This window comes from Oreochromis aureus, linkage group 12 (assembly GCF_013358895.1).
Source record: "Oreochromis aureus strain Israel breed Guangdong linkage group 12, ZZ_aureus, whole genome shotgun sequence".
NCBI classification, from domain to species: Eukaryota; Metazoa; Chordata; class Actinopteri; order Cichliformes; family Cichlidae; genus Oreochromis; species Oreochromis aureus.
The window spans coordinates 15,544,078-15,567,321 of record NC_052953.1 but is presented as its reverse complement, the minus strand read 5'-3'; the positions used below and the strand labels follow the sequence as shown (position 1 = coordinate 15,567,321).

General features: G+C 39.4%; 1 protein-coding gene across 6 annotated transcripts in view; it reads left to right on the top strand.

Annotated features, from left to right (window-relative positions):
• Nucleotides 1-23,244, top strand: part of LOC116311161 (aminopeptidase O (putative)) — a 90,006-nt gene that overhangs the window by 20,611 nt on the left and 46,151 nt on the right. For all 6 annotated transcript variants that reach the window (XR_005615225.1, XM_039621319.1, XM_039621318.1 and 3 more), the window contains 5 exons: nucleotides 11,556-11,766; nucleotides 13,536-13,642; nucleotides 18,823-18,925; nucleotides 19,139-19,246; nucleotides 19,743-19,786. Coding sequence is in view for 5 of the 6 variants with exons in the window: in XM_039621319.1 (XP_039477253.1) it covers nucleotides 11,556-11,766; nucleotides 13,536-13,642; nucleotides 18,823-18,925; nucleotides 19,139-19,246; nucleotides 19,743-19,786 (573 nt within the window). In the remaining variant the exon portion in view is untranslated. The remainder of the gene's footprint in view (nucleotides 1-11,555; nucleotides 11,767-13,535; nucleotides 13,643-18,822; nucleotides 18,926-19,138; nucleotides 19,247-19,742; nucleotides 19,787-23,244) is intronic.

Sequence of the window (23,244 nt, the reverse complement as noted above, 5' to 3'; positions counted from 1 at the left end):
GGTGTTTTATGTGTTAATTACATTGTGGTCATGTCCCGGTGTTTTATATCCAGTGCCAGCCATGATAGAAACATATAAAATGCTGGTACTTTTTCCCTCCTGGGTCCCCACTCTTTGTTGTGGTCAGTTTGGGGTTTTTTCTTTTCAATTTTTAGAGGCAAATATACAGTTGTGGTCAGAAGTTTACACACACTCATCATGGGTATGACTCTCATGGTAATTTGGGGCTTTTAATGATTTCTTTGAACTGATCTTTTTCCACTGTTGAATGATTGTACAGCATGCATCTTTAATAAGTTTAAGAAAAAAGAGAATTTGATTCACAAGTTTGAATATATTTAGGATTTTGTCTAACCCACACAGGGTCAAAAGTATAGATCACTTTTAGTACTTACTTTTATTGAGAACATTTAAGTACTTTTAATATTTATAGAATTGGTAGAGTTCATTTATATTGGTTGCTTTTGCGGCACGGACACAGTTTTTAAGTATAGTACAGGTTTATACAGTACAGATCAATAGAGTTAGGGTCAGGGCTTTAGGAAGATGATTTCAGAAGCTTTATATTAGACTGCTTCATCCATCCCAAACCTGTTTTGATGTGTTTTTGGAATCATTGTATCCAAGTTTTAACCATCTAGCTGTTGATTTGATGTGAAGTTAAAGAATGTGGAGGTAGTCACCTTTACTCCTCCCAATATACCTCTTGTCATTGTGGCGAAATAACTCAGTCTTTGTCTAATTGGACCATCAGCTTCTCGCCAGGAGCCATTTGGCCTGTTAATGTGGGCAGCTGCAAATTGCAGTCGAGCTTGAAGGTGCTTAGCAGGTGCTTCTTTCTTGGTTGATCCATGGGAATATAAAACTTGCTTCATTGTGGAAAGTGATGGCGGTGTCCCTGAAGTTCTTGTAGAGAACCTGTTCCTAGTAATTCAGTTCCTTGCAATTGTTAGTCTGCCTGCTTATTGGTTCTTGCACTTACACTACAGTTGATTTCAATTCATGTGTCCTAGGGGGAACATAGCCTGCAGTGTGGATATGGACTTTACTTTTATTTGAGTTTTATTACTTTTACTTTTTTACTTTTAGTGCACAAAAGGACGAGAATGCAATGGTTAAAGCATTAAAGCTGAGTGGATGCCGACCCCAGCACAGCAGCCAGACCCTGAACTTCAACAAGTAACAAACCGATGAACAGTCAGGCTCCAGCCTCAATTTGTACCTGTTCATGTTTCTAAAGCAGAATCACTGTGGCGATTGCTTTAAAGTCTCTTTGTGCTGGTTTTTATCTTTACTTTGTGATGTCAGCTTTGTGTAATACTAAGAGAAAGATTATATGTGTGTCCTTATTAGGATACGGATTTGTGTTGGTGTGTAGAACTGTAGCCTATAGATTTTTTTTGTTAAATGGTAATTACGAGACAGTGCATATCAGGTCTTTTTACAGCATAACATGAAAGTAATGTAATGAGTAGTATAACAAATTACTTGCTCTTGGGAGTAATTAAGTAAGGTACTGCATTACTTTTAAATGTTATGTGTAATATGTGTGGTAATTTTTGAGAAATAATTCCAAAACTGATCGCAACAAAGAGAGGAAATACCTCTGACATGCACAAACATTTGACCACACAGTATACAGTCAATTTGCAAAAATGTATTGTCTTTGATGTGCTGCTTAGAGATGGTGGTGACTCTCAAAGGGGAACCAATGAGAACCCAGTGAGATACGAAATCGAATCCATAAGCGATATCAGTAATGGAATTGGAATTGCTAAATTCTTATCAATTCCCATCCCTAAGTATAAGAGATGTTAATTTGAAGCAATCAAAATAAAATTTTAAGTTGTGAGCATTACATAGGTTGTTTAAATTTATCACAAATCCTTTGGGCTTGCTTTAGGACAGTGTAAAAAATCTGTCAAATCAAACATGCAGAGCTACCCACCATAGTGACTGCTTGTGAATAAGACAGCAGCTGAAAGTAGCTTTTCCAACTGCATTGCATTAAGATAGTGTTGGACTGCAAAAGTTTGGTATTTTTTAAATTGTGATATTTGGATATGATTAGATACCACATGTTGCCTCTACAGGTGATCTCTAGGAAGTATCAAATTATCCCTTTAGTGACATTCATGTTCATTTTTGCTGTTTGGGTAATGTATTTTGGTTGCCTTGGAACAATAACCCACAAACCCAATAGGTATCCATAGTGTTTTAAATATCCACTCAAAAACACACTCTTAAGAACATTCCTCCGGCATGACATCACTTTTGAGGCTCTGAACTAAACAAAGAACAAGCTGCACTGTGGATTGTTTTTACTGTTAAGGGAGGATGGATCAGACATCTGCTCTCCCTTTCCAGCTGATACGCACTGAAAGGAGATTTGCTGAAAGTATGTGGGTGAGTGTTGATGTGGTCTACATTTGGACTTCTTGCTTGTTTATGTGTGTGCTTTGTTATGCCCACACATTATATTACTTTATTGCATCTACAAGCAGATTTCTATTTGTCGATTTCATTAGGTGACTCTTTGGCATGGCATCCAAGACTGGGCTTTTAAGTATAAGCACTTGACAACAACTAGAGTCTAACCTTGAAACGTGTCACTCATTCCTCATGCGCCGGCACTACAAAGCCTCATTTTCCCCTTACTTGAGGCACAGAGTCACCTCCTTGTTCCTGATGACCTCTGATATCTTTTTCTGCTATTTATTTTCAGAGTCTGATGCAATGATGTGTATGTGGGTGGGGCGGCTCTCTGGGGGCCCCAGCCTGGCCCTTGTTCATGTGATCAGGCCCTACATGGAGTGGCATTTGGCCTGGCCCTGTGGGGCCCCGTCTGGGAGCAGTGAGCTGATCTGCAGCCAGCCTAGAATGCCAGACATTTGAAGTCAGACTTGTTAAAAAAGAACGGAGGGTGGTAGGAGTTTCGTCAAATAGGCCCCTGTGTCTGAAATAACCCACAGACTGTCCAAGATGAAGGGAAAGGAGACAAAGCTTATTCCCATAAGCTGACATTAGGAAGCCCAGCCCTGCAACCTTTGCTTGGACAAGCTGTAATTTGTCTTATATGTGTGTTTTTCACAGGTCTCACAGGTCTGATAGCTTGTCTTAGTGTTTGTTTCAATATGTGCACAAAGTGTGAAACACTGTAACATCGTCTGTGCTATGGAGATTGAGCAGCTTAATAGTTATCATGGAGAGGATACCGTGACAAACAACAGGATGCTCTCTATTTCAATAAATATCTATCACATATTTTTTTCATTTAACCTTCTTTTTTTCGATCTCTCTATCTACAGTCTTTCATTCACACATGCAGGATCAACACTCTGTTCTCATCATCTTTTTTCCACATCTTTCTGTCTCATGGGACTGTTTTACTGGTGTCCCAGCTATGGGCTGAGCTGGACTGGGGTTGTCAATTATAGAACTATGATAGGGCCCTTGCTGCATTATGCATGGAAGTGTCCCGCTAGGGTAAAAAACGGCCTACAGCCAGGAACAGGGGATGGAGAAATGAAGGGATGAATAATGGATGGAGAGATGGAGTAGCAAAACACTATTGCAATCTGTGTCTCACCAAATTGAAGACTTGCCCTGGCTCACACCTCTGAAACTCAGGGCCAAGTCACCCTGGGTGACTCAGAGTCGCGAGGTTGTCATGTGAGAAAGCACAGGATGGCTTTAACCAGCCTTGAATTTTGTGTCAAGGACTCAATAGGGTACTGCCATCAGAAAGGTCAGCGAAGGTCTTGTCTGTTATTTTATGTGCAGATAGCCTCACATCTGTTTAACAACCTCTGGAAATTAATTAATTACATCGTTTGAAAGCCCTTGCGTATTGTCTCTGAGTCATATAATTATCAGCAAAGAAAAGTTATATTTCAAATCTAATTAAATGTCAGAAAGTATAACTCCATGCCTTTAATGCATTGTTCAGAAGAACATGATTAAAAAGGGAAGACCAGTGAGCAGAGTTAAGCCTTATTACACCCAAAGGGGAATGTGTTGTACAGCTAGCAGTCAATTAAAAAACAAATGAAGATCACTGACATCAAAAGCAGACACAAAACGGGGGCAACAAGTATGAATTAATTTACATAAAGATATCTGAGGCCCAATCAAACCTTCCATCATCAAACATTAACCCATTAATGTTCATAGAGGACATTTTATATTTTCACACCACCTTTTTCTGTTATTAGACTCAAAGTCTTATGTGTTTTATCATTTTTGGTGAAAATGATAGTGGAAGTGTCCAAAAGTTGATTCAGAATCAACTTTTGGAGATTTACTTACCTGGATGATTGAGCATGCATCAAGACGATAGTGGAAATGGAAATGACACAAGATGAGAAATGCAGGTATAGATGTAGTCCAGGTAAACTAATTTCCTCTTCCTTCCTTTTACGTGCTTCAGACACTACACGAACACGCACACGGAGAAAATACAGCCCAAAGCCAGCTGCTTGTTTACCAACATCTTTAGTCCTTGAAGTGCAGGTGCAGGTGTATTTTTATTTACGTATCTGGTTTGTTGCAGTTGGCCACTGTAAATCTTACAGGGAGGCACAGGAGAAGAGGTGCCTCAAGTGACATATGGCTAAATCTGAGAAAGATTCATTATTCATGAGGTGATTGAATTAGTACATTCAACTGACACTGAGAGGGCACGTTATGCGTAAAGGAAATGAATGCTAACGTTCCAAAATGTAAGATGTTGCATGCAGCAAAGTAACTAAGCCCTTTATTTAGAATACACGTCCCAATCTGTTTTATTTGGCATTTCCAGGTTGTACCCAAGTTAATTTTAGAAAGCCTGAACAGGAAAAAAAACAGCATTAAGTGGATTTTTTTGGAAATTGGATTAAAATCTAATTTAGAGGTCGGTTTGAAATGTGACTACAAATATGTCAGATATGATAAGTGGTGATGTACTAGATATGTTTCTTCTCTTTTTTTAAAAAACTTTTTTTTGAATTATAATAATAAAAGAAACATAAAAAACACTTAACACAGCAATAGAGAGCATATATCAGGTAGAGTTAGTTTAGAACAAATTTGCATACAACAAAAAGAAAGTTTTCATAGGACACTATGCACTCCTGTGGAAAAACTAACCCTACTATCATAGGACCCAGGAGAATTAGGAGCAGGGAGGTGTTGGTAATCTTAATTGATCATCAAGTGTAAGCACCTCTATAAAAGCAGACCTTTTGGCAGTTTGCTGGTCTGGAGCATTCAGGTGTCTGTTAACACAATGTCACAATCTTCCCAGGAGTGGACAACCCTGCAAATTCATCCCAAAGTCAGGCTGTGCAATACTGACATAGTAAATAAGCCAAGAGCTACTCTAAGAGCTCAGACCCTACAGTCCTCAGTTAGCATGTTAAATGTTAAAATTTTGACATACAGAATATGGAAGCATGGCTTGGATTTGCAAAGATGCATCTGAACAAACCATATGACTGAAGTAATGTTCTTTGGATAGAGCAGATCAACATGGACATGTGTGGCCATGTTACCAAACACAACAACACAAGCATCTCATGCTAACTATCTAACACTGTTATGGAGGGGTGACATTTTGGATTTGTTTTGAAACCCCAGGACCTGTGCACCTTGTAGTCACTGAGCTGACTGTGAACTCCTCTCTATACTAAAATTCTCTGCTAAAAAATAATAATAAAAGGAACACGTAGAAAACATGTAAGGAAAAAAATCACACTGGATATCTATACTGACATGGACTGGATAGTGTGTTAGGAACAATAAGATGTCACATTGTTTGATGACAATAGAAATGATCAACCTTCACAGGGTTGAATTCAAAGACGCTTGGAAAATCTAAGTGAATGAGACAATGCATGGTGTCCTGGGGGATGCCCTCCCATATCTACACCTGGGCATCACTGAGCTCCATAATGTCCCAGTGGTTTTCTATTGGATTTAGGTCAGACAAGTGTTAGGGGCCAGCTAATGGTACCAGTTCCCTCATCCTCCAGGATCTGCCTGCATACTCTCGCCACATGAGGTCAGGCGTTGTTGTGTTGTTGTCCTGATACCTAGCCTGGGGAGGTTTGTGGGTCCCTGCATGGATATGGGTTCCCAGAGCATCACTGATCAAAATTGGTCATGCTGAAAGATGTTAAAGGCAGCGTAATGTTCTCCACCACTTCTTCAGACTCTTTCACATTTGCAACATGGGTGTTTCTTTTTCACGGGAATGTAGCTAGTTTTTGTTGTTTTTGTGTAAATCTTTTGAATTCCTTCGTCAAATTGATAGTTATACAAAAAGGGAGGGCATGAAAACAACAAAAGGTCTGGGCCAGTTTGGAGCTCAAACTCTTCCACCGGAGACTAGTCCTTGAAACATGTTATAAGCTCTGCCAGGTGACCTTCTGGGGTATCCTTTTCTCATTCGTACGGTGGTGCCATTTTGATGCAGTTCTTCAAGAAAAGGCTGAAAGTTTGGCTTTCAAGTCTGCCAGTCTCTTTTTATGAATATCATTTCTCAATCAATAACATCAAGTTTACAAAAAAATGTAACTTTGTCCTTCTCATTGCCCTCAAAACATCAGGGAGACCTGTTATGCTTATTTCCAGTTCCATTATTTTATTCCTGGACTGTATGCTTCAAGGTCCAAACAATTGTTCCTCATTATGTACTAGGCCTTTGTCCAGCCCCTGAATTCATGCAGTGTCTGAAACAGGACATTTCCGCTCCTTTCCCTTTAAAGCTATCCTCTTTTTAAGCCAACTTTCTTCCGATTGGCTGCTATTCAAACAGAAGGTTTGAATAGTTTGCTCTTGTGGTAGATCTGTTGTGCATAAACTGATAAATGACAGTTTGCCATGTGAATTTCTAGTAGTATTTGTAATTTTCAGTAGTCTTGCAGTATTATCACTCTGTGTTTTGTGATTGATTGCAGTTGTTAGTGAAATCAACAGTTTCAATGAATAGCTTCTTTTTAAACATAATGTGCAATTAAAGCAGTTTACTTACAAATTATTGTGAGGCTTTGTTTCTAAACAGCGCTGAAAATGTACAATACATATCAGGTACAGCCATTCATCCCTGCAGCAGACCCTAGACTCAGATGTTTTGTGGGCTTAAAAGATGCATACACATGTGCAGGGATTACATATACATGAATTTGTATGGAGGTCTTACCATGCATGTATTCATGACAGGTCCCCGATGTCAACTAATGTCAGTCAGTGTATCAGTGAATGTGAAAGATGCTGTTGTTGCTCATCACCACCATGGTGGGGTGACACTATTTGTCACTGTAGTGATGGATTCCGTCTCCCTCAGAGGAACATGTGCAAGCGCCGTCTCTGAAAGGCTGTCTTTGTGTTTCACACTCACTCACTCACACACACAAACACGGTGCTGTAACTGACAACAAAGGCGTGCTTATCCAATTGTGGGGGAATAAGATTAAGCTACAAAGAAACTCATATGCTAATGTTAGCATCTCCTGCTCCAGTGAGAGCCTTTGTTTGTGTAATCAGGAATAACATGGAATTAGATTTGAGATGCTGTCTCGGAAATGATGCTCATAAGACCCCATTGTATGATGTTGACATGTTCCTAAATAACTGAAGGGGAGGGCCTGCTTTCTGTCTGATGTAAAAATCCCCTGGGAAATAAAGAGTAGTTGTGCTGTTCAGATATCTGATTTTGTTTTCCTCTAAAACAGGCTGTGTGGCAGACCCGGCCTAAGCTATGTCTTTACTCACTGTTTTCCTTTATAATTGACTTAGCTTGTCACCATAATTAGGTTATGGCAAAGAAAAAAATAACTCCTCTGTCATCTGGTGGTTTAAGATGGTAATCTTTACTTGATGAGAGCATCTCATTTTACAGCTTACTGTATTTCATCAATAGCAGCAATATGGGGTCTTAGTCTTACTGTCAACCCAACAGGTCAAGCAGTTGCAGCTGTTGTGTCTCAGAAGTTGAAAGTAAGACCACTCTGCATGGGGCAAATGCTATAATGTGTGGTCTACTAAGCCACACATTATAGCATCTTTAACATATTTGTCCCATGAGTGGGGTGGTGTGGCCTTTTGAAAAGTGCTTTTCACTAGGACCTGCAGTTTGCCATAAATTCTCCCACCGGTGTCAGGTCAGTGGTGGTCGGGACGCTTAAGATCTAGCGAGTGTGAAAGGAACTCTAGACAGTCCGGTGTTGTTGTATGAGCCAGGAGAGAGGGAGGCCATTCATTCGCACCTCTGTGACCCCTCTCTCATTCTTCTGAAGAAGAATAGCCTGCCTCTCACGCACAGTCAGCCCTAAGCCCCTCAGGGCATTAACAGCCTGTTACATAAGAATGAAGTAAAGAATGCTCCAAAAAAGTCTTCAGCCATGGCTTTGATAGAGCCCTGTGATTGGTCCTGCTCTATTAGTGCAAAATCACTTATTTATTCCTGTGATACCAAGCCTGATATGGATGTTGCTGAACCAGTAATAGCAAGGACTAGCTTGGTGATAGTATTGCTCCCCCACCCGACTGAAATATTCCTTTTAAACAGCAAATTAAAGTTTTATCTGTCCATGATGAAAAGTTAGATTTTCAATCAAGTACAGATACTATAAAGGAATGTGCAAAAGTCTTGAGCCACCCTACATTTCTTTTTATATTGCTAGGAAAATGGAAAATAGGCGCTGCAATTTATTGACGTGTACAGAGTTTAAAATTTAAAATTCTGACAAGCCTGAAAGTCAATATTTGGTGGGTCTACATTTGCTTCTTTTTTTCCTGTTTCTTAATAACATGTAATCAGAAAATATTCACAAAACTTCACCTGTTCCACATTTTGTTATGTTTCAGCCTTATTCCAAAATGTAATAAATACATTTTTCACCTAAAAATTCTGCACACAGTGACAACGTGAACGAAGTTTACTTGAATGTCTTACAAATTTATTAAAAATAAAGACTAAAAATGTAACATGTATGTAAGTATTCACAGTCTTTGCCACAATACTTAAAACTGAGCTCAGATGCATCGTATTTCCAATAATCTTATGTCAAATGTTTCTACAACTTGATTGGAGTCCATCTGTGGTAAATTTAGTTGATTAGACGTTATATGGAAAGGCACACACCTTTCCATATAAGGTCCCATAGTTGACATTGTCTGTAGACCTCTGAGACAGTATTACACTGAGGCACAGGGAAGATTACAGAAAAATCATTAATGATAACCCTGAAGGTCCCAATGAGCACAGCGGCCTCCATCTGTAAATGGAAGAAGTTTGGAACCACCAGGTCTCTACCCAGAGCTGGCTGCCTGGCCAATCTGAGTGACCAAACTAGAAGGGCCTTAGTCAGGGATGTGACCAAGAACCCAATGGTCATGCTGACAGAGGTACAGCATTGCTCTGTGGAAAGAGGAGAACCTTCAGGAAGGACAACAATTTCTGAAGTACTTCACCAATCTGGCCTGTTTGGTAAAGTGGCCATTCCTCAGTAAATGGTAAATGACAGCCTGCCTGGAGTCTGACAAAAGGCACCTGAAGGGCTCTGCTCTGATGAAACAAAGATTGAACTCTTTGGTCTGAATGCCAACCAAGTCTCATGTCTGGAGGAACCCAGGCACTGCTCATCACCTTTCCAATAGTATTCCTACACTGAAGCATGGTGGTAGCAGCATCATGCTGTGGGGATGATTTTTGGCAGCAGGAAGTGGGAAACTAGTCAGGATTGAGGGAAAGATGAATCTACATTCATCTTTCCCTCAATCCTGACTAGTTTTCCCACTTCCCATTGTAGAGATATCCTTGATGATAACCTGCTCCAGAATGCTCTGGACCTTAGACTGTGGTGAAGGTGGATGTTCTTGGGTGACATGTACAGTATCCAGTTCACAAGTGGATATCTTTGAAGAGATCTGATGGCTGTGCACTGATGGTCCCCATCCAACCTGATGTACCTTGAAAGGTTCTGCAAACAAGAACGGGAGAAATTGCCCAAAAATAGTAGAACCAAATTATAGCACTATACTCAAAAAGACTTAAGGCTGTAATTGCTGCCAAATGTACTTCTATATTGTACTGAACAAAGGCTCTGAGTATTTATATATATGTTATATTTTAGTTTTTTTTTATTTTTAATACATTTAATACATTTTAAGATAAGGCTGTAACGTGACAAAGTGTGGAACAAGTGCAGCGCTGTGAATATCTCGTTGGTGCAAAAATACTATTTTGGCTTCTTTGGCATTTTAATAGATGCAATTAAAGAAAGTGGAAGAAAGAATGTGTTTTATGACAGGCTCCTAGTAACAAAGTGCCTAAAGGTATAATTTAGTCTTCGTTAATTGGTTCTTTGCTAAGTTGTTTGTCATGTGTAGACACAACATTGGTTCATTCCTTGAATTAGGTGCCTTTTTCTGTTTGACTGATTCATGGGGCAGTGTTAAGTGGCTTAACAAACAAAACATTCCTATAAAAATGGGCAGGTAAAAGGATGAGCTAAAAATGGGTGAAAAAGTAGGCAATACCTAAAGAAAAACTTTAAAAGATGCATGCGATAGTCATTATTCTCTGCTGGGTCATAATTAATAAGACCACAAATGTCGCCTTAAAAAAAAAAAAAAATTCTTTCCAAACTGTCATTAAAACTAAAGTGTATTTACTTAATTAAGAAGTAAGGGCTTGTATAACAAGATAATTAGTCTTAATTCAGACTTTAAAATCTGTTATCAAAGACTGGCACAAAGGGAAAATATTATCTTTTAATTTGAACGAAAAGAATCTTGCTGTTTTATCCCTTTGTACAAGCAGGAAAGGCTTCTTATCTTTGGCATCACTAAAAGCACTTTGAGGATTTGTTTGAGTAGTTATTATCTGAATGTTTTGCATAGACTACTTTTGCATTCATATCGAGGGTGCACCTAGGTAAATATCACTTTTAGTGTTTGCATATGCTTCAAATACACAATCTGAAGTGTTTTAAATATATCTAATATTTATTTAGTTTTCAAAAGTCACTCTGGCACAATAAATCTGTAAATGTTGGAAAAAACCTACTGAACTTGCGTAACTCACTTTTAATTCAAATAATTTTACCCACTGTTATTTAACAAGTCCAGTCCTGGGAAATTGTGGCATTTAGGTTTGGCAAGCCTTCTGCATGAGTAAGTTGCCCTTCTCTAAACATAATGAAGAAATTGAGAAAAGGATGGGCAGTTTGTTCACTAGAAAATATGTGGGGTTGTGTTTCATGACAGGTTAAGGCCAAATTTTCCATAATCCTAGGTGTGGAGCTTACGTCAGCATCTTGATCTTTCTGCACAGAAGAACACTAGATCTCTGTGTCTCTGTTAGTTTAATTTTTTCTTGACTACTAATTCTGATGTCTGCAACATATTTTCTCATCTTTCACTCTGTGAACCTCCTAGATTACAATATTTTTATTAAAACATTGCCTAATACTTATCTGTGATTTGTGCCTCACACTCCTTTCTTGCCTTTTAGAATGTGCTTTTTTTCAAACATGCTATTATTGTGTCATTACTTTTGTCTTCCTCAGCCCCCATATAATTTTCCTGTCCCAGAGTGTGTTGTCTGCTGGGAGTCCTGGTTCCGAAGAAAGCCTGTCTCTGTGTGGATCCAGGATTTGCCATGAGATTTCCCACTCCTGGTTTGGCCTGGTTATCGGAGCCAGAGACTGGACTGAAGAATGGATTAGCGAAGGCTTTGCCACCTGCCTTGAAGACATTATCTGGGCCCAAGCACAACAAGTATAAGATAATGTTTTTTCCATATTAATCACTGTATGACAGTAACATACAATCACCGGCCACCACATTAGGTACACCTGTACAGCTGCTGGTTAATGCAAATATTAAAACATATAAACATGTAGGTTAAGACAACCTGCTAAAGTTTAAACTGAGCAGCACAGTGAAAGGTGATTTAAGTGCCTTTGGATGTGGCGTGGTTGTTGGGAGCAGAGGGGTTGGTCTGAGTATTTTAGAAACTGCTGAGGAACTCTACTGGGAATTTCCCACAAAACCATTCCTAGGGCTTATAGAGAATGGTTCAAAAAAACAGAAAATAACCAGTGAGCCTAAGGACAGAGAAGAATGGCCAGATCACTTGAGCTGATGGGAAGGGAACAATACCTTAACAACAACTTAAATAATTTAAATAACCAGGAGCTACAAGGATTACAGCAGCAGACATCCACGCCAGGTGACACTCCTGTCAGCTACGAGTAAGATACTAAAATTCAAAAAAAATTATCAAAATTAAACAATAGAAAGTTGGAAAAAACATTGCTTGGTCTGATGATTCTTGATTTTGCTGCAAAAATTCAGATAATAGGGTGATAAAGGATAGATAAAGATAAAGGGCGCAAACAACATGAGCGCAAAGATCTTTTCTTGTATCTGTGGTTCAGGCTGCTGGTCCTGGTGTGGTCAATATTTCCTTTGCACTTTTTGGACCCCTTAGTATCACCTGAGCTGACCATATCCATACCTGTCCATCCCTGCTATTCTGTCAATATGAACCAAAATCTCACATAAATGCTTTCAGCATTTATGCTTGTCGAATTTATGCCACGAAGAACCAAAGCAACTCTGAAGGCAAAAGGAGGTCCAAGCTGGTACTAGCAAGGTGTACCTAATGAAGTGGCCAGTGAGAATAAAGGCAAGCAGGTGCCTTTGAGAAGGTAATGTTCTCTCATTAGAAATTATTTATTTGTAAATAATTGGAGTCATTAAAAAGAAATATTGTTAAATATCGTATAGCAAAATTCAACAAATACATAAAATGCAGGTCAGTATTCCAACCTTTCTTCTGCTCAAACATTACTGTGACAAAAACATACATTAAACTTTTTTTTAAAGGCAAATATAGAATATTGGCATGCAAAAAAGCAAAAACAGGAAATAAATATTGTTTGAAAACACAAGAGTTGGCCAAACAAACAAAATTTCCTCAACCAATCACGACATTAATCAATAGACCATACCTCTTTAGGTGTAAAACCACACCAGTCGCACAGTTGATTCATTAATAAAATCTTTTTCTAAAAACGGTCTTCCAAAAAATTTTAACGTCACATTTTCCCAAAGGTCCTTCTACAGCCAGATGGTTAATTAAGGATCCCTGCAAAAAGTATATAAGAGACTAAATAGATAAAAGAAGTGGGTGTAGCATTAATGTTTGCAACACTGACTTCAGCTCTAATCTTGTAGTTGATGGGGCTACAGACCTAATCCTCCCACTTGTATTCCCACACCATCTAGAGTTACACAAGTGCTTTTCTTTTGTCTGTGATGTTAAATCTCAACACCTTTATGATATGAACTTTACTCTGCTGAAAGGATTTAATCACATCTGCTTCCAAGTGTTGACAAACTGAGTAACAGAGAGCGCTTCTATCACAGTGTCTTTGTGTTTTTGCGGAATTCACCATATTTAGCTCTTTTCATCTATTTTTTCTTTCTATTTCTTAATGGCAATTTTACATTGACTTTTGTCCATGTGTGTCTCCCTCCAGCTCTCTTTAGAGGAGAAAACAGAGCAGTTTGACCTGAAGGCACTTCTGAGGTGGAGAAGACTTTCCGATGAGTTGCAAAACTCAAAAGAGGAACTTCAGATCCTCAGGTGTGTCTTTATACAGAAACACTTTTTGGAGGGTGCTTAAACAGCACCATGGCAAGAATCAAAGCCCTTACCTGAATTCAATCCATTGTGCATAGTCCACTTCTAACATGAAGTGATGCCTTCAGACTTGGAATCTGTGGAATCTTCAAACAAACTGCTGTTTGGTGTCTGGCCATAGTCTAAGACACCAGCTCTTATCACCAGTGATGATGCTCAAAACGAAGTTGATGTTCGTTGGCAAAATTAGGTTTTTAATTTGTTTTATTGATTCGGTTACCCCCAAGTTTTGCATCATGTTATGATTATGTTGACCGTAAACTGCTTGCTAAAATAAAAAATCCATATACCATGAGATGAAAAAAAAAAAGTGAAATGCATTTGCAATGAACAGATTCTTTACAGTGAATGTTATCTTCTATTTTCAGACCAGACTGTGCCTAGATTTTTCTTAGTGTCTGCACATGCAGATGCACACATGAACGTAGAGTCTAGGCATTCCAGGGGTACAGGTGTGGCAGGTGTGGCAATAAAGTATATCCAGGTGTGCTGTACCGTCATGTCTTAGAAAAGCTCACATCACGAGGAAGCCAAGTGTGCGCAAACACATAAATTCAGACAGACGGACAGTGTGGGACCCACACCCTGCTTTATTTCATCCAGGGTGGAAGCAGAGTGTCATTGGGGATTATTGCTGTAAACCCCAACAAGGGCTTAACCCTTTAGGTAATGAAAATGCTGTTGATTTCTTTGTGCATATTACAGCTCTCATTAGACATTAAATCACTGGTGGTTACACTTGTGATATTTATGGATATTCACATTCACTTTAACAGTGAAATTCAGCCTGCTTCAAATACTTCATGTGGCGCTAGTGATGTTCTTTATTGGTGAATTTACCTTTGTTTTTAAAACTTTCATGATTTAAATTGTTCCAGATCTTTAAGACTGCTGTCTGATAATGTCTTTATTTGTGGCAGGCTTCAACATGGAAGGAGCCATGGCTGTGAAATAGGAATGTACCTTAAAATAAGAAGCTGGCAGTGAGGGAAAGGGTTAAATATACATTGGAGAGTGGTGTCTGTCAGGGTGTTCCTCCACAAGACAGACACATGGGTTGTTACAGAGGATCATGCTTAGGTTTCTCGTCACCTGATGGGGTTACATCAACAACATAAAACTTTTTACAGTATGTGTACACACACACATGCACATATGCTTGCAAGCCTGGCTGCATGTTTTGACTGACTGCTACATGGAAACATGGTGTGTTGCATTTGTAGTGAAAAACATGTTATTGCCAAAGTGGCAAATAACTCCAAAAGGATTGCCAAAGCAAGGTGGGGCATAAATGAACCCTGCTCACAGGCTTAATGATCTTAATGGTTGAACACATTTAGTCTGTGTGACTGCAAGAGTGCGGTTATTACTCTGAAAATGTGCTCCTGTTTGTGTTCCTTTACTTCTGTCAGCATGTACATTTTGGCGAAGCTAATTATTGTTTGTTTAATTTCAGCAGAGGCCCATTGTAATTATAGTGCATCTACGCATTGTGTTATAACATTTTATCTTCTGAGTCTTTCCTATATAAAAACTCTTTATCAGCTTCCAGGGAAGAGCTATGACATTTGCTGCCAGTTATGAGGTAAATGCAGTCATTGTTCATGTAGTTTGAGTAAACTGATTTGTAATGTTGAGTGCCTTTTAGTGCCCAGCAAGTCAGCTAAAGCTGTGGGCATTTGACGTGACACCATAATGAAGAATGGAATTCAGCATACAGTATGCGTCGATGGAAAAATAAACGATAGTAAATGACTAATGACTCAGTTATTACAGTTGACGTGGAGCAGCTCTTCTAGTTTCACCTATAATTACTACTAAATTATTGTTATTTTTCCAGGGGAAATTTCCCATATAAAAATTAATTATAACTCAAAGTTATTGAGTTTTTTGTTTTCCATATGAAAGCTGTTGTCTGATGAATTGCGCAGCAGTCGAGATTAACCTTGATCTTTGTTCTTGATCCTGTGGTTAATACAGGTGATGCAGAACGTCAACTGTGGGTTTTTTGAGGCTTTGACCACACTGCAGTCTTCATCAGTTTTTTCAGTGGACATTAAAATGACTCTGAATTCATCATCATTATTATAGCGTATGAATTGAACAACAGTTCCTGAAAACTTGAAAACTGATAACTAACCCAAGGATGCTGCTGTGAGGCTTCTCACCATGTCCCCTAAAAGGTCCCATGTAACACAGATTTTTGTCTTTCTTTACTCCCCAGGAATTTTAAGGGTTCAATTTGAAATTTTGGCCATCGTGGTTTGATGTCTCCACATATCAGCGAGCTACTACAACCACGCATAACGTCTAGATCTCATAGGTGTATTGGCTGTACCGAGATCAAAGTTAAAGACAAAAGGTGATTGTGCTTTTGAGGTTGTGGAACCTCGTGAAGATCTGTGGACACTAATGGTACCTTTACAAAGAAACTTAAGAACCACCTCTGCCTCTGTCAGCTTGCCTATATTATTATTATTTTTATCTATTTTTACAATTTTAGTTATTGTATCTTAGTCTGTACTATAAAGCACTTTTTGAATTTTGTATGGCCGTCACAGTCTGGACACAGATCACTTTTTCATGTGGAATACACAACCTTTGTGCCCAAGCCCACATGTAACTGTGTTTGCATTAGAACCACATGTACATAAACACTAACTCATTGTCACAACACAGTGAAGAATCTCTAATGGATCTGCTGAAGGGAAGGAAAGGAAACCACAGTGGGATATATACAAAGAGATGTCCTCACCATACACACATGCACACACAAAGGCTAAATGGTAGGTTGTTCTTTCCAAGTTCAGTAGGTCACAATTGACACCCCATGATCCAGCAGGGGCCCCAGTGGCCAGTGTTTATCAGTCCATTTCAGATGAGTTATATTTAGGGCAGCCTGGGCCAGACGCCATTCTCCCTGCTGATTTACTGGGCTGCTGGGAGCGCTGCTCTACCTTATCCGGTTTCCACAGTCAACCCAGTGTAATTTGTCAGGATATGGCTCACGGAGCTATAAACCTCTCGTGTGTGTATGTGTGTTCTCGTTTGACATTAAGTTCTGTCAGTAATAGCTCCTGATTTCCTCTCGCTTTTTCCTCTCCCTTTCAATCTCAGACACACCCAGGTGTACGCACGGCTACGCGTGCACACACACAGACAAACACCCCCCCCTCTCACTGCCCTACAAGTCAGATAAGAACGCCATTTATTCTGAAATACATTTAGCTATTACGAGACGCTGAAGGCAGCAAGCACCGTTTCCTCCTAAAGTTTTAGTTAATCATCCCTGACAAAGAGAGGCAGCCAAACCCAGGGATTCACACATCCATACATCCCTTATAAAGAAGGCTGAAGTCCCTTTGTTTAACATGACAGTGATGAATCAACATTTTTTTCTCTCCGTGGTCTGCTGCTAGTGTCTCTGACATAAGAAATGGTTACATTTTCCGTGGAAAGACAGTACATGTTCTGTCACTGTTTTCATCTTTTGTCCTAATCCTTCTTTTTCCTCTCAGACCCACAAACACATACACACAAGTTCCCAGGGGTACAGCGCATCCCGCTGTCTTAAAGAGAGTCCATTTCATCTTATCGCAAGGAACAGACAGCCACAGGCTCAAATGGGCAGGTGACTGGACAGAGAGCAAGTTTTAAAAAATCCAGTATTTAAAGGAAAATGTTGATATAAAGGGACCACATACAAAACAAACACTATATTGCATATTTTAAGTTTTAACTTGTAGCCTGTTTGTTATATCCAAATGTGTTATTCATTAATATACAGTCACTGACAGACTGAGAATAATGAAAGTCTTTATTTCTGGAGAGTCAACATCATTAGTTTGATTTTCTGAGGCAGATTTTCTGAAATCAGGTCATTTCCATAGCGATTTCTCTCGCACAGCATTTATATGACATGCATACATCCACACAAATGGGAACACGCCCTCAGATGCATGATGAAAGTGCTTGAAAGAATGACCAGTCGAATTTAGAAATTCCAGGAAGCTGATGACTTCCTCTCTCTCAGTACACTAAGCAAACCAAACATTCCTGTCTATCTTCTGCCCTTGATTTCTCCCACACCACCTCCTTGTCTTGTCCTCAGCCCTAGTCTGCTTTACCCCCCTCTCTTCTGCATCCTGCCTTCCCTCTTCTGCTCACCATGCCTGGACAAACACTTGTGTAAATCAAATATTTGACCAACTTGTGGCTCCCTGCTGAAGCTCAAGTCAAAAAATTAAACAGTCACATGTGACTCTCTGTGCCTTTAGCCTTTCCGATCGTCCATGTACGTGTGCGTGTGTGTGTCTGGCTCTGTCACGAAGCGGTCCTGTGGAAAAGTGCAAGCCAGTGATGAAGGGTGTATTGATTGGTGGGCCAGGCGCCTGCCGTATCGACTTGGCAGGAGGGTGATCCTTCAAGGCCTTCCTATTGGCACACTGAGTTAATCTGCTCATCCTGATCAATACCAGCTAACTAAAACTATCATTGCACGGCATCCCATGTCAGGGATTTGTTTGTCTGGTTTTTTATTGGTTTTATGCGTGTTTGTTTGTGTGTTTTATGGAGGTTGAGGGGATGATTTGTATCTGCGTGACGGGGAAAATGAAACCCAGAGCGTGGCTCTTTTGTGCTGGTAGTCAGGGGTGCTTTTTTTGTGCGCAAGTGTTATATGTTCGCTCCATGACTCACGGGCAGTAAAAGTTAGAGCACAGCACTGTGAGGTCATATAAACACTATAGTATGCTATTATAAATCCACAGTTTTATTTCCAGCCTGCCTCTGGCAAAGTGTGGCAACTTGGCAATGTGTTCACCATTGAGAAATGGCCTGAGCGGTGCCATTTAGTGTTGCTGACAGTGTACTCTTGCTCTGTTGAAATGGTGGTTTTCCTGCAACTAAAATGTCTTGAGAGCAAGATAAAATAAAAAAAACGTGCTCCTGTTCTCCAACAGCTCACTCTTGTTTTGCCTTCTAGTCTTGTCATGTACCTGTGCACAGTACTGCTGATGGTGTGTGCTGAAAATCTCGCTTTGTGTGCTGTACGTCCATCTCTTCACTTGTCCAGTCTTTCTGTGAGCAATTTTTTCTTCCCTGCTCTGTTTGCCCTCCTGCAGACCTAACATGGAGAAGACTGGTCAGGTCAGTGAATCTGGCTCCTCCACAGTTAAGCATGCCCTCAACCCTGAAAAACCCTTCATGCAAGTCCACTACCTCAAGGTGAGACTAATGTCGTAGTAGGAAGGTAGGAAATGAACAAAGAAAGGAGGGAATGAATGAAGACAAATAAAAGAACCAAATCCAATCAAAGTATCGAATAACCTTAGAGTATCTTTTTTTTTTTTTTTTTTTTCAATTTCTGTGAGCTTTCTTGTTTGGTGTTATAGAAGTTTGTCTATAATTGATCGTTTGCATGTCTTACTCTTTCTCCAGGGCTACTTTCTCCTCAGGTTCTTGGCCAGTCAAGTGGGAGAGCAACAATTTATTGAATTCTTCCAATTATTTGTGAAGAAATATCACGGCCATCTAATTTTGTCCCAGGTGAGGCTGTAATTTAGGAAACTTATATCTCTGCTGCTACTTCAGAGGCTGCTGATAACATTTTAGCTCACATGTGAACTATTTAATTCGACCCGTCCCTCCAGCACATTTGCTGCTTTCATAAATTATTGGGAGGTTGATGTAAACCTGATTGCCACATTGTTACAATAGCTTTCTCTCAAATTGATGATTGTACATCAACTGAGGCACATGTGTTTATTCTGGTGGGGCCACGAAGCTGAGTGATCCCACCTGGAACTGTGTGTGTGTGCGTGTGTGCGTGTGTGCATGCGTGCATATGAGTTCCACCTGGCTCCTGTTACTTCAGTCACAGATTGAGTCTTCCCACTAAATAGAGGAAGTAACATAAACACTGTTTGACCTTGTACTCTTGACTTAAGATCAGGTATGCCTTTCTCTTTTCTTTTTGTCTTCCTCCCACATCTACCTAAATACCTCCATTTCTGCTTGTCTTTTTTTCGTTCTGTTTAAACAGGATTTCCTGCAAATGTTACTGATTAGCTTTCCCGACATGAAAAGGTATGTTGTTTGCTATGAGAACTCTCTGCAGTGTAATTCATGAATAATGTAAAGATGCATTAAAACCAATTTGGTTTGTACTATAGCAGGAGTAGTCTTAGTTTCTAGTTGCAGACAAAAAAGAGATGTGGTTAAAGATTATTATTTTTTGTTTGTTTCAATGTGGCTTTTAAACTTTCAGTGGCAGATGTGATATGTTAATCAATTTCATGTGAAATGCGTTTGGTCCCACTGTGGAAATATGGCAAACTGAAGCATCCCACACCAGTTCTGTTAGGTGAACAGTCTCATTCACTCTCATATTCACTGAAGTGTAAAAGGATAACTGCTCCTCCTGCTCTCCTCCTCTCTAATTCTCTCTCACTCTCTCTGCACTCTCTTAATCATTCAACTTTCTTTTTCTGCCGATTGCCTCATTAACCTCTTCATGTGTCTTGTCCTGCTGGCACACGTTTTCTTCCTTGTCTGTCTTTCACATGCTTTCTCCCATTATCAGCCCCTTCTTTTCTTACTCTTCTTTTCTCGAGCATCTATTTGTCGGCTCTCAGTGTTTCCTTTCTGCCTTCTCTGTCATGTGGAGTGTGCTGCCGCTGGACGAGAAGAGATTGATTGAATTAAACAGAGGGAGTTGGGCAGAGTCAATATTTGGATTTGATGCCTCTTTCAGTAAACAGCTCAGTGAAATAGAAGGGTTTAAGATTAGAATAGACAGTTGCTGCTCTGGGTCATGGCCAGTCTTTTCGTGATGTGAGGTCATGTATCCTTAGAACAGTGGCGTGCAGTGACTTTTACAGAAAGGCAACCAGAGACAATCCCAAACCTCTCACTCCCTGACCCCAAGCATGCGCGCACACACAGAAATCAAAAACATACCATGCGCGTTGCCTGTCTGCTCTCCTTTCTGGCTGAAGAATTGTAAAATATTATTACTTCTATAATTAAATAAATATTTACACTATTGCCAAAAATTATATACTATTAGCTGACAATGACAAGTGATGGAGGAATTTTTCAAGCGATTCCTTTAAGAAGCAATAAAACACAATGAAAACACCTCATTGCACATAAAACTGTATTTTTGGAAAATTGTGTGTAAAAGTATCAAAATTCAGAATAATTATTCTGCAGAAAAATGTTCCCCATCAGCGTTAAATATCTTAAAAATACCGGTGCAGATGTTTAGTTGTTGAGCTCATTTTAAATACTTTATGTTCTGTTTAATATCCAGCATCATATTCTATAAATTATATATTTTGTAGTGGTTATCCTTTCCTACATCTTGATAATAAAAAGTGTGTTAACATTTTGAGAGATTCAAAAGTAATTGGCCTAACTGACTGACAAGTAGTTTCATGGCCAGGTCATCCCAGTTTCCTCTACAAATTAAGCAGATAAAAAATCTGGAGTTGATCCCAAGTTTAATTTGCATTTGGATCTGTTCATTAGAAACCTCATGGTGAGGTACAAGGAGATGTAGATGTAAATGAAGGAGGCCATCATTGGGGTGAAAAGCCAGAATAAGTTATTTTGATAGTTAAAGATCACACTGTACTGGCCAGTAGCACCCAAACACTCAAAGACAATGTAGGAAAGCTAATGTGAATGCACATTCTCTCCTTGTTTTTAAAAAAGAAGCCCTTTATAACTTCTATGCAAGTCAAGAACACTCTTGAATAAGTAGGTATATCATTGTTAAAACCACCGATCCATTTTCTTTGACTTATCCAGTTCAGGATCTCTTGGGGCTGGAGCCCAGCTGCCATAGGACGAGAGGGAGGGTACATCTTGGACAGTTCACTCATCTGTTGCAGGGCTAACACATAAAGCCACAACCAATTTAGAATCTCTGATTAATCTAAGATGCTGTGGGAGATAATGAGAGCAAACATGCAAACATCAGAACATGTGAACCCCACATAGAAAGGTCCCAGCTGCCTGGTGGAATTGAATTAGTGTTGTCTTTTGTGTGGCAATGGTGACAATGGAAACCTCCTGTTACACCAAAGACTAGACTTTTCCAGAAAACATATAAAAGAACAAATTAAACCAATATTAACTTGTAGCAAAATGATGGGAAATAAAAAGTATGGAGAAAGTAAGAAAAATAGCTCATGATCCAAAGTGTATCACATCATCTGTCAAACATGTTGGAAGCAATGTTATAGCATAGGCATGTATGGCTGCCAGTGGAACTGAGTCACTAATGTTTATTGATGGCTGCTGAGAGAAGTAGGAGGATGAATTCTGGAGTGTACAGGGTTATACTTTCTGCTAAGCTTCCACCAAATGCTGCAAAAACTTTACAGGACAAATGGAAAATGCCCCAAAACATTCTCCAAAAGCAACACAAGAGTTTATTAAGGCAAAGAAATTGGATATTTTTTAAGGAAAAGTCAGATGCCTGGTTTCAACCCAATAGAGCATGCTTTTCAGTTACTGAAGACAAAACTGAAGGCGAAGAGGTGCACAAACAAGCAGCAACTGACGGTGGCCGCAGTAAAGGGCTAGCACAGCATCTCAAGGGAGGAAAAACAGCATTTGGCGACTTCCCGCAAAGGATTTTCACCCAAATATTAAAACAGTCCTCACATTTAACATAAGTGTTTCACATTACTTTACAATATGCAGTATTTTTGCCAAAACCTTTTAATTAAACTCTGCACTATTTTTTTTTTTATTTAAAATCCACGAAGGTGGTGTTCAGAGGAAAAATACAAAAAAGTGGCATTGTCCAAAAACATGTAGACTTAATTGTGTATCCTTACATGTCACTAAGAGGATGACTAATTAGTGAAACTAAAGTGAAGTTTACATTTTAGCGTCACAGAACGGAACGGGTAGATACATGCCTCATATGCTCTCGTGAGAGATGAAGCTTATTTCTCACTAGACCTATTATTAAGCATCATTTGATGAGTCATGTGGTATATTAAGTGTATTAACCTTTTGTTTGCCACACAAGAGAAGTATGCTGACATAATCCCATGTAATCCGACTTTGTGGGTTCTCACTGTTGGTGTGGCAGATGTTTAGTCTCTAGACTCTGTCTATAATTTCAATCATGCCAAGAGTTTAAATGCGCTTGTGATGAAGTCGCTCATCACATTCTTAATCCTTGGTTTTTAAGCAAGTTGATGTTTTATTTGGAGTATTGCTTCTTCTAATATGCTTTAAAGTGTACTTTAATTTGCCTGGAAATGCACTACATGAACTCTGCTAGTGTGCGGAAGCGAGGAGCTCAGCCTCAACCCTGCAACAAAAAGCCAATTTAGTCACATGAGCAATGTTGAGGATTAGGTTGGTCGTTTTCAAGTTTGTCTCAAGGCCACAGATTGTTTTTGTGAGCATGTTAGCTTTCTGTCGTTAACTTTGAGTTTAAACCACTGAGAATACATTTTGACTTTTACAAGTTAGATTAAGATTAAGGTGACTGAGCCTGATGAACTGAGTTTAAGATG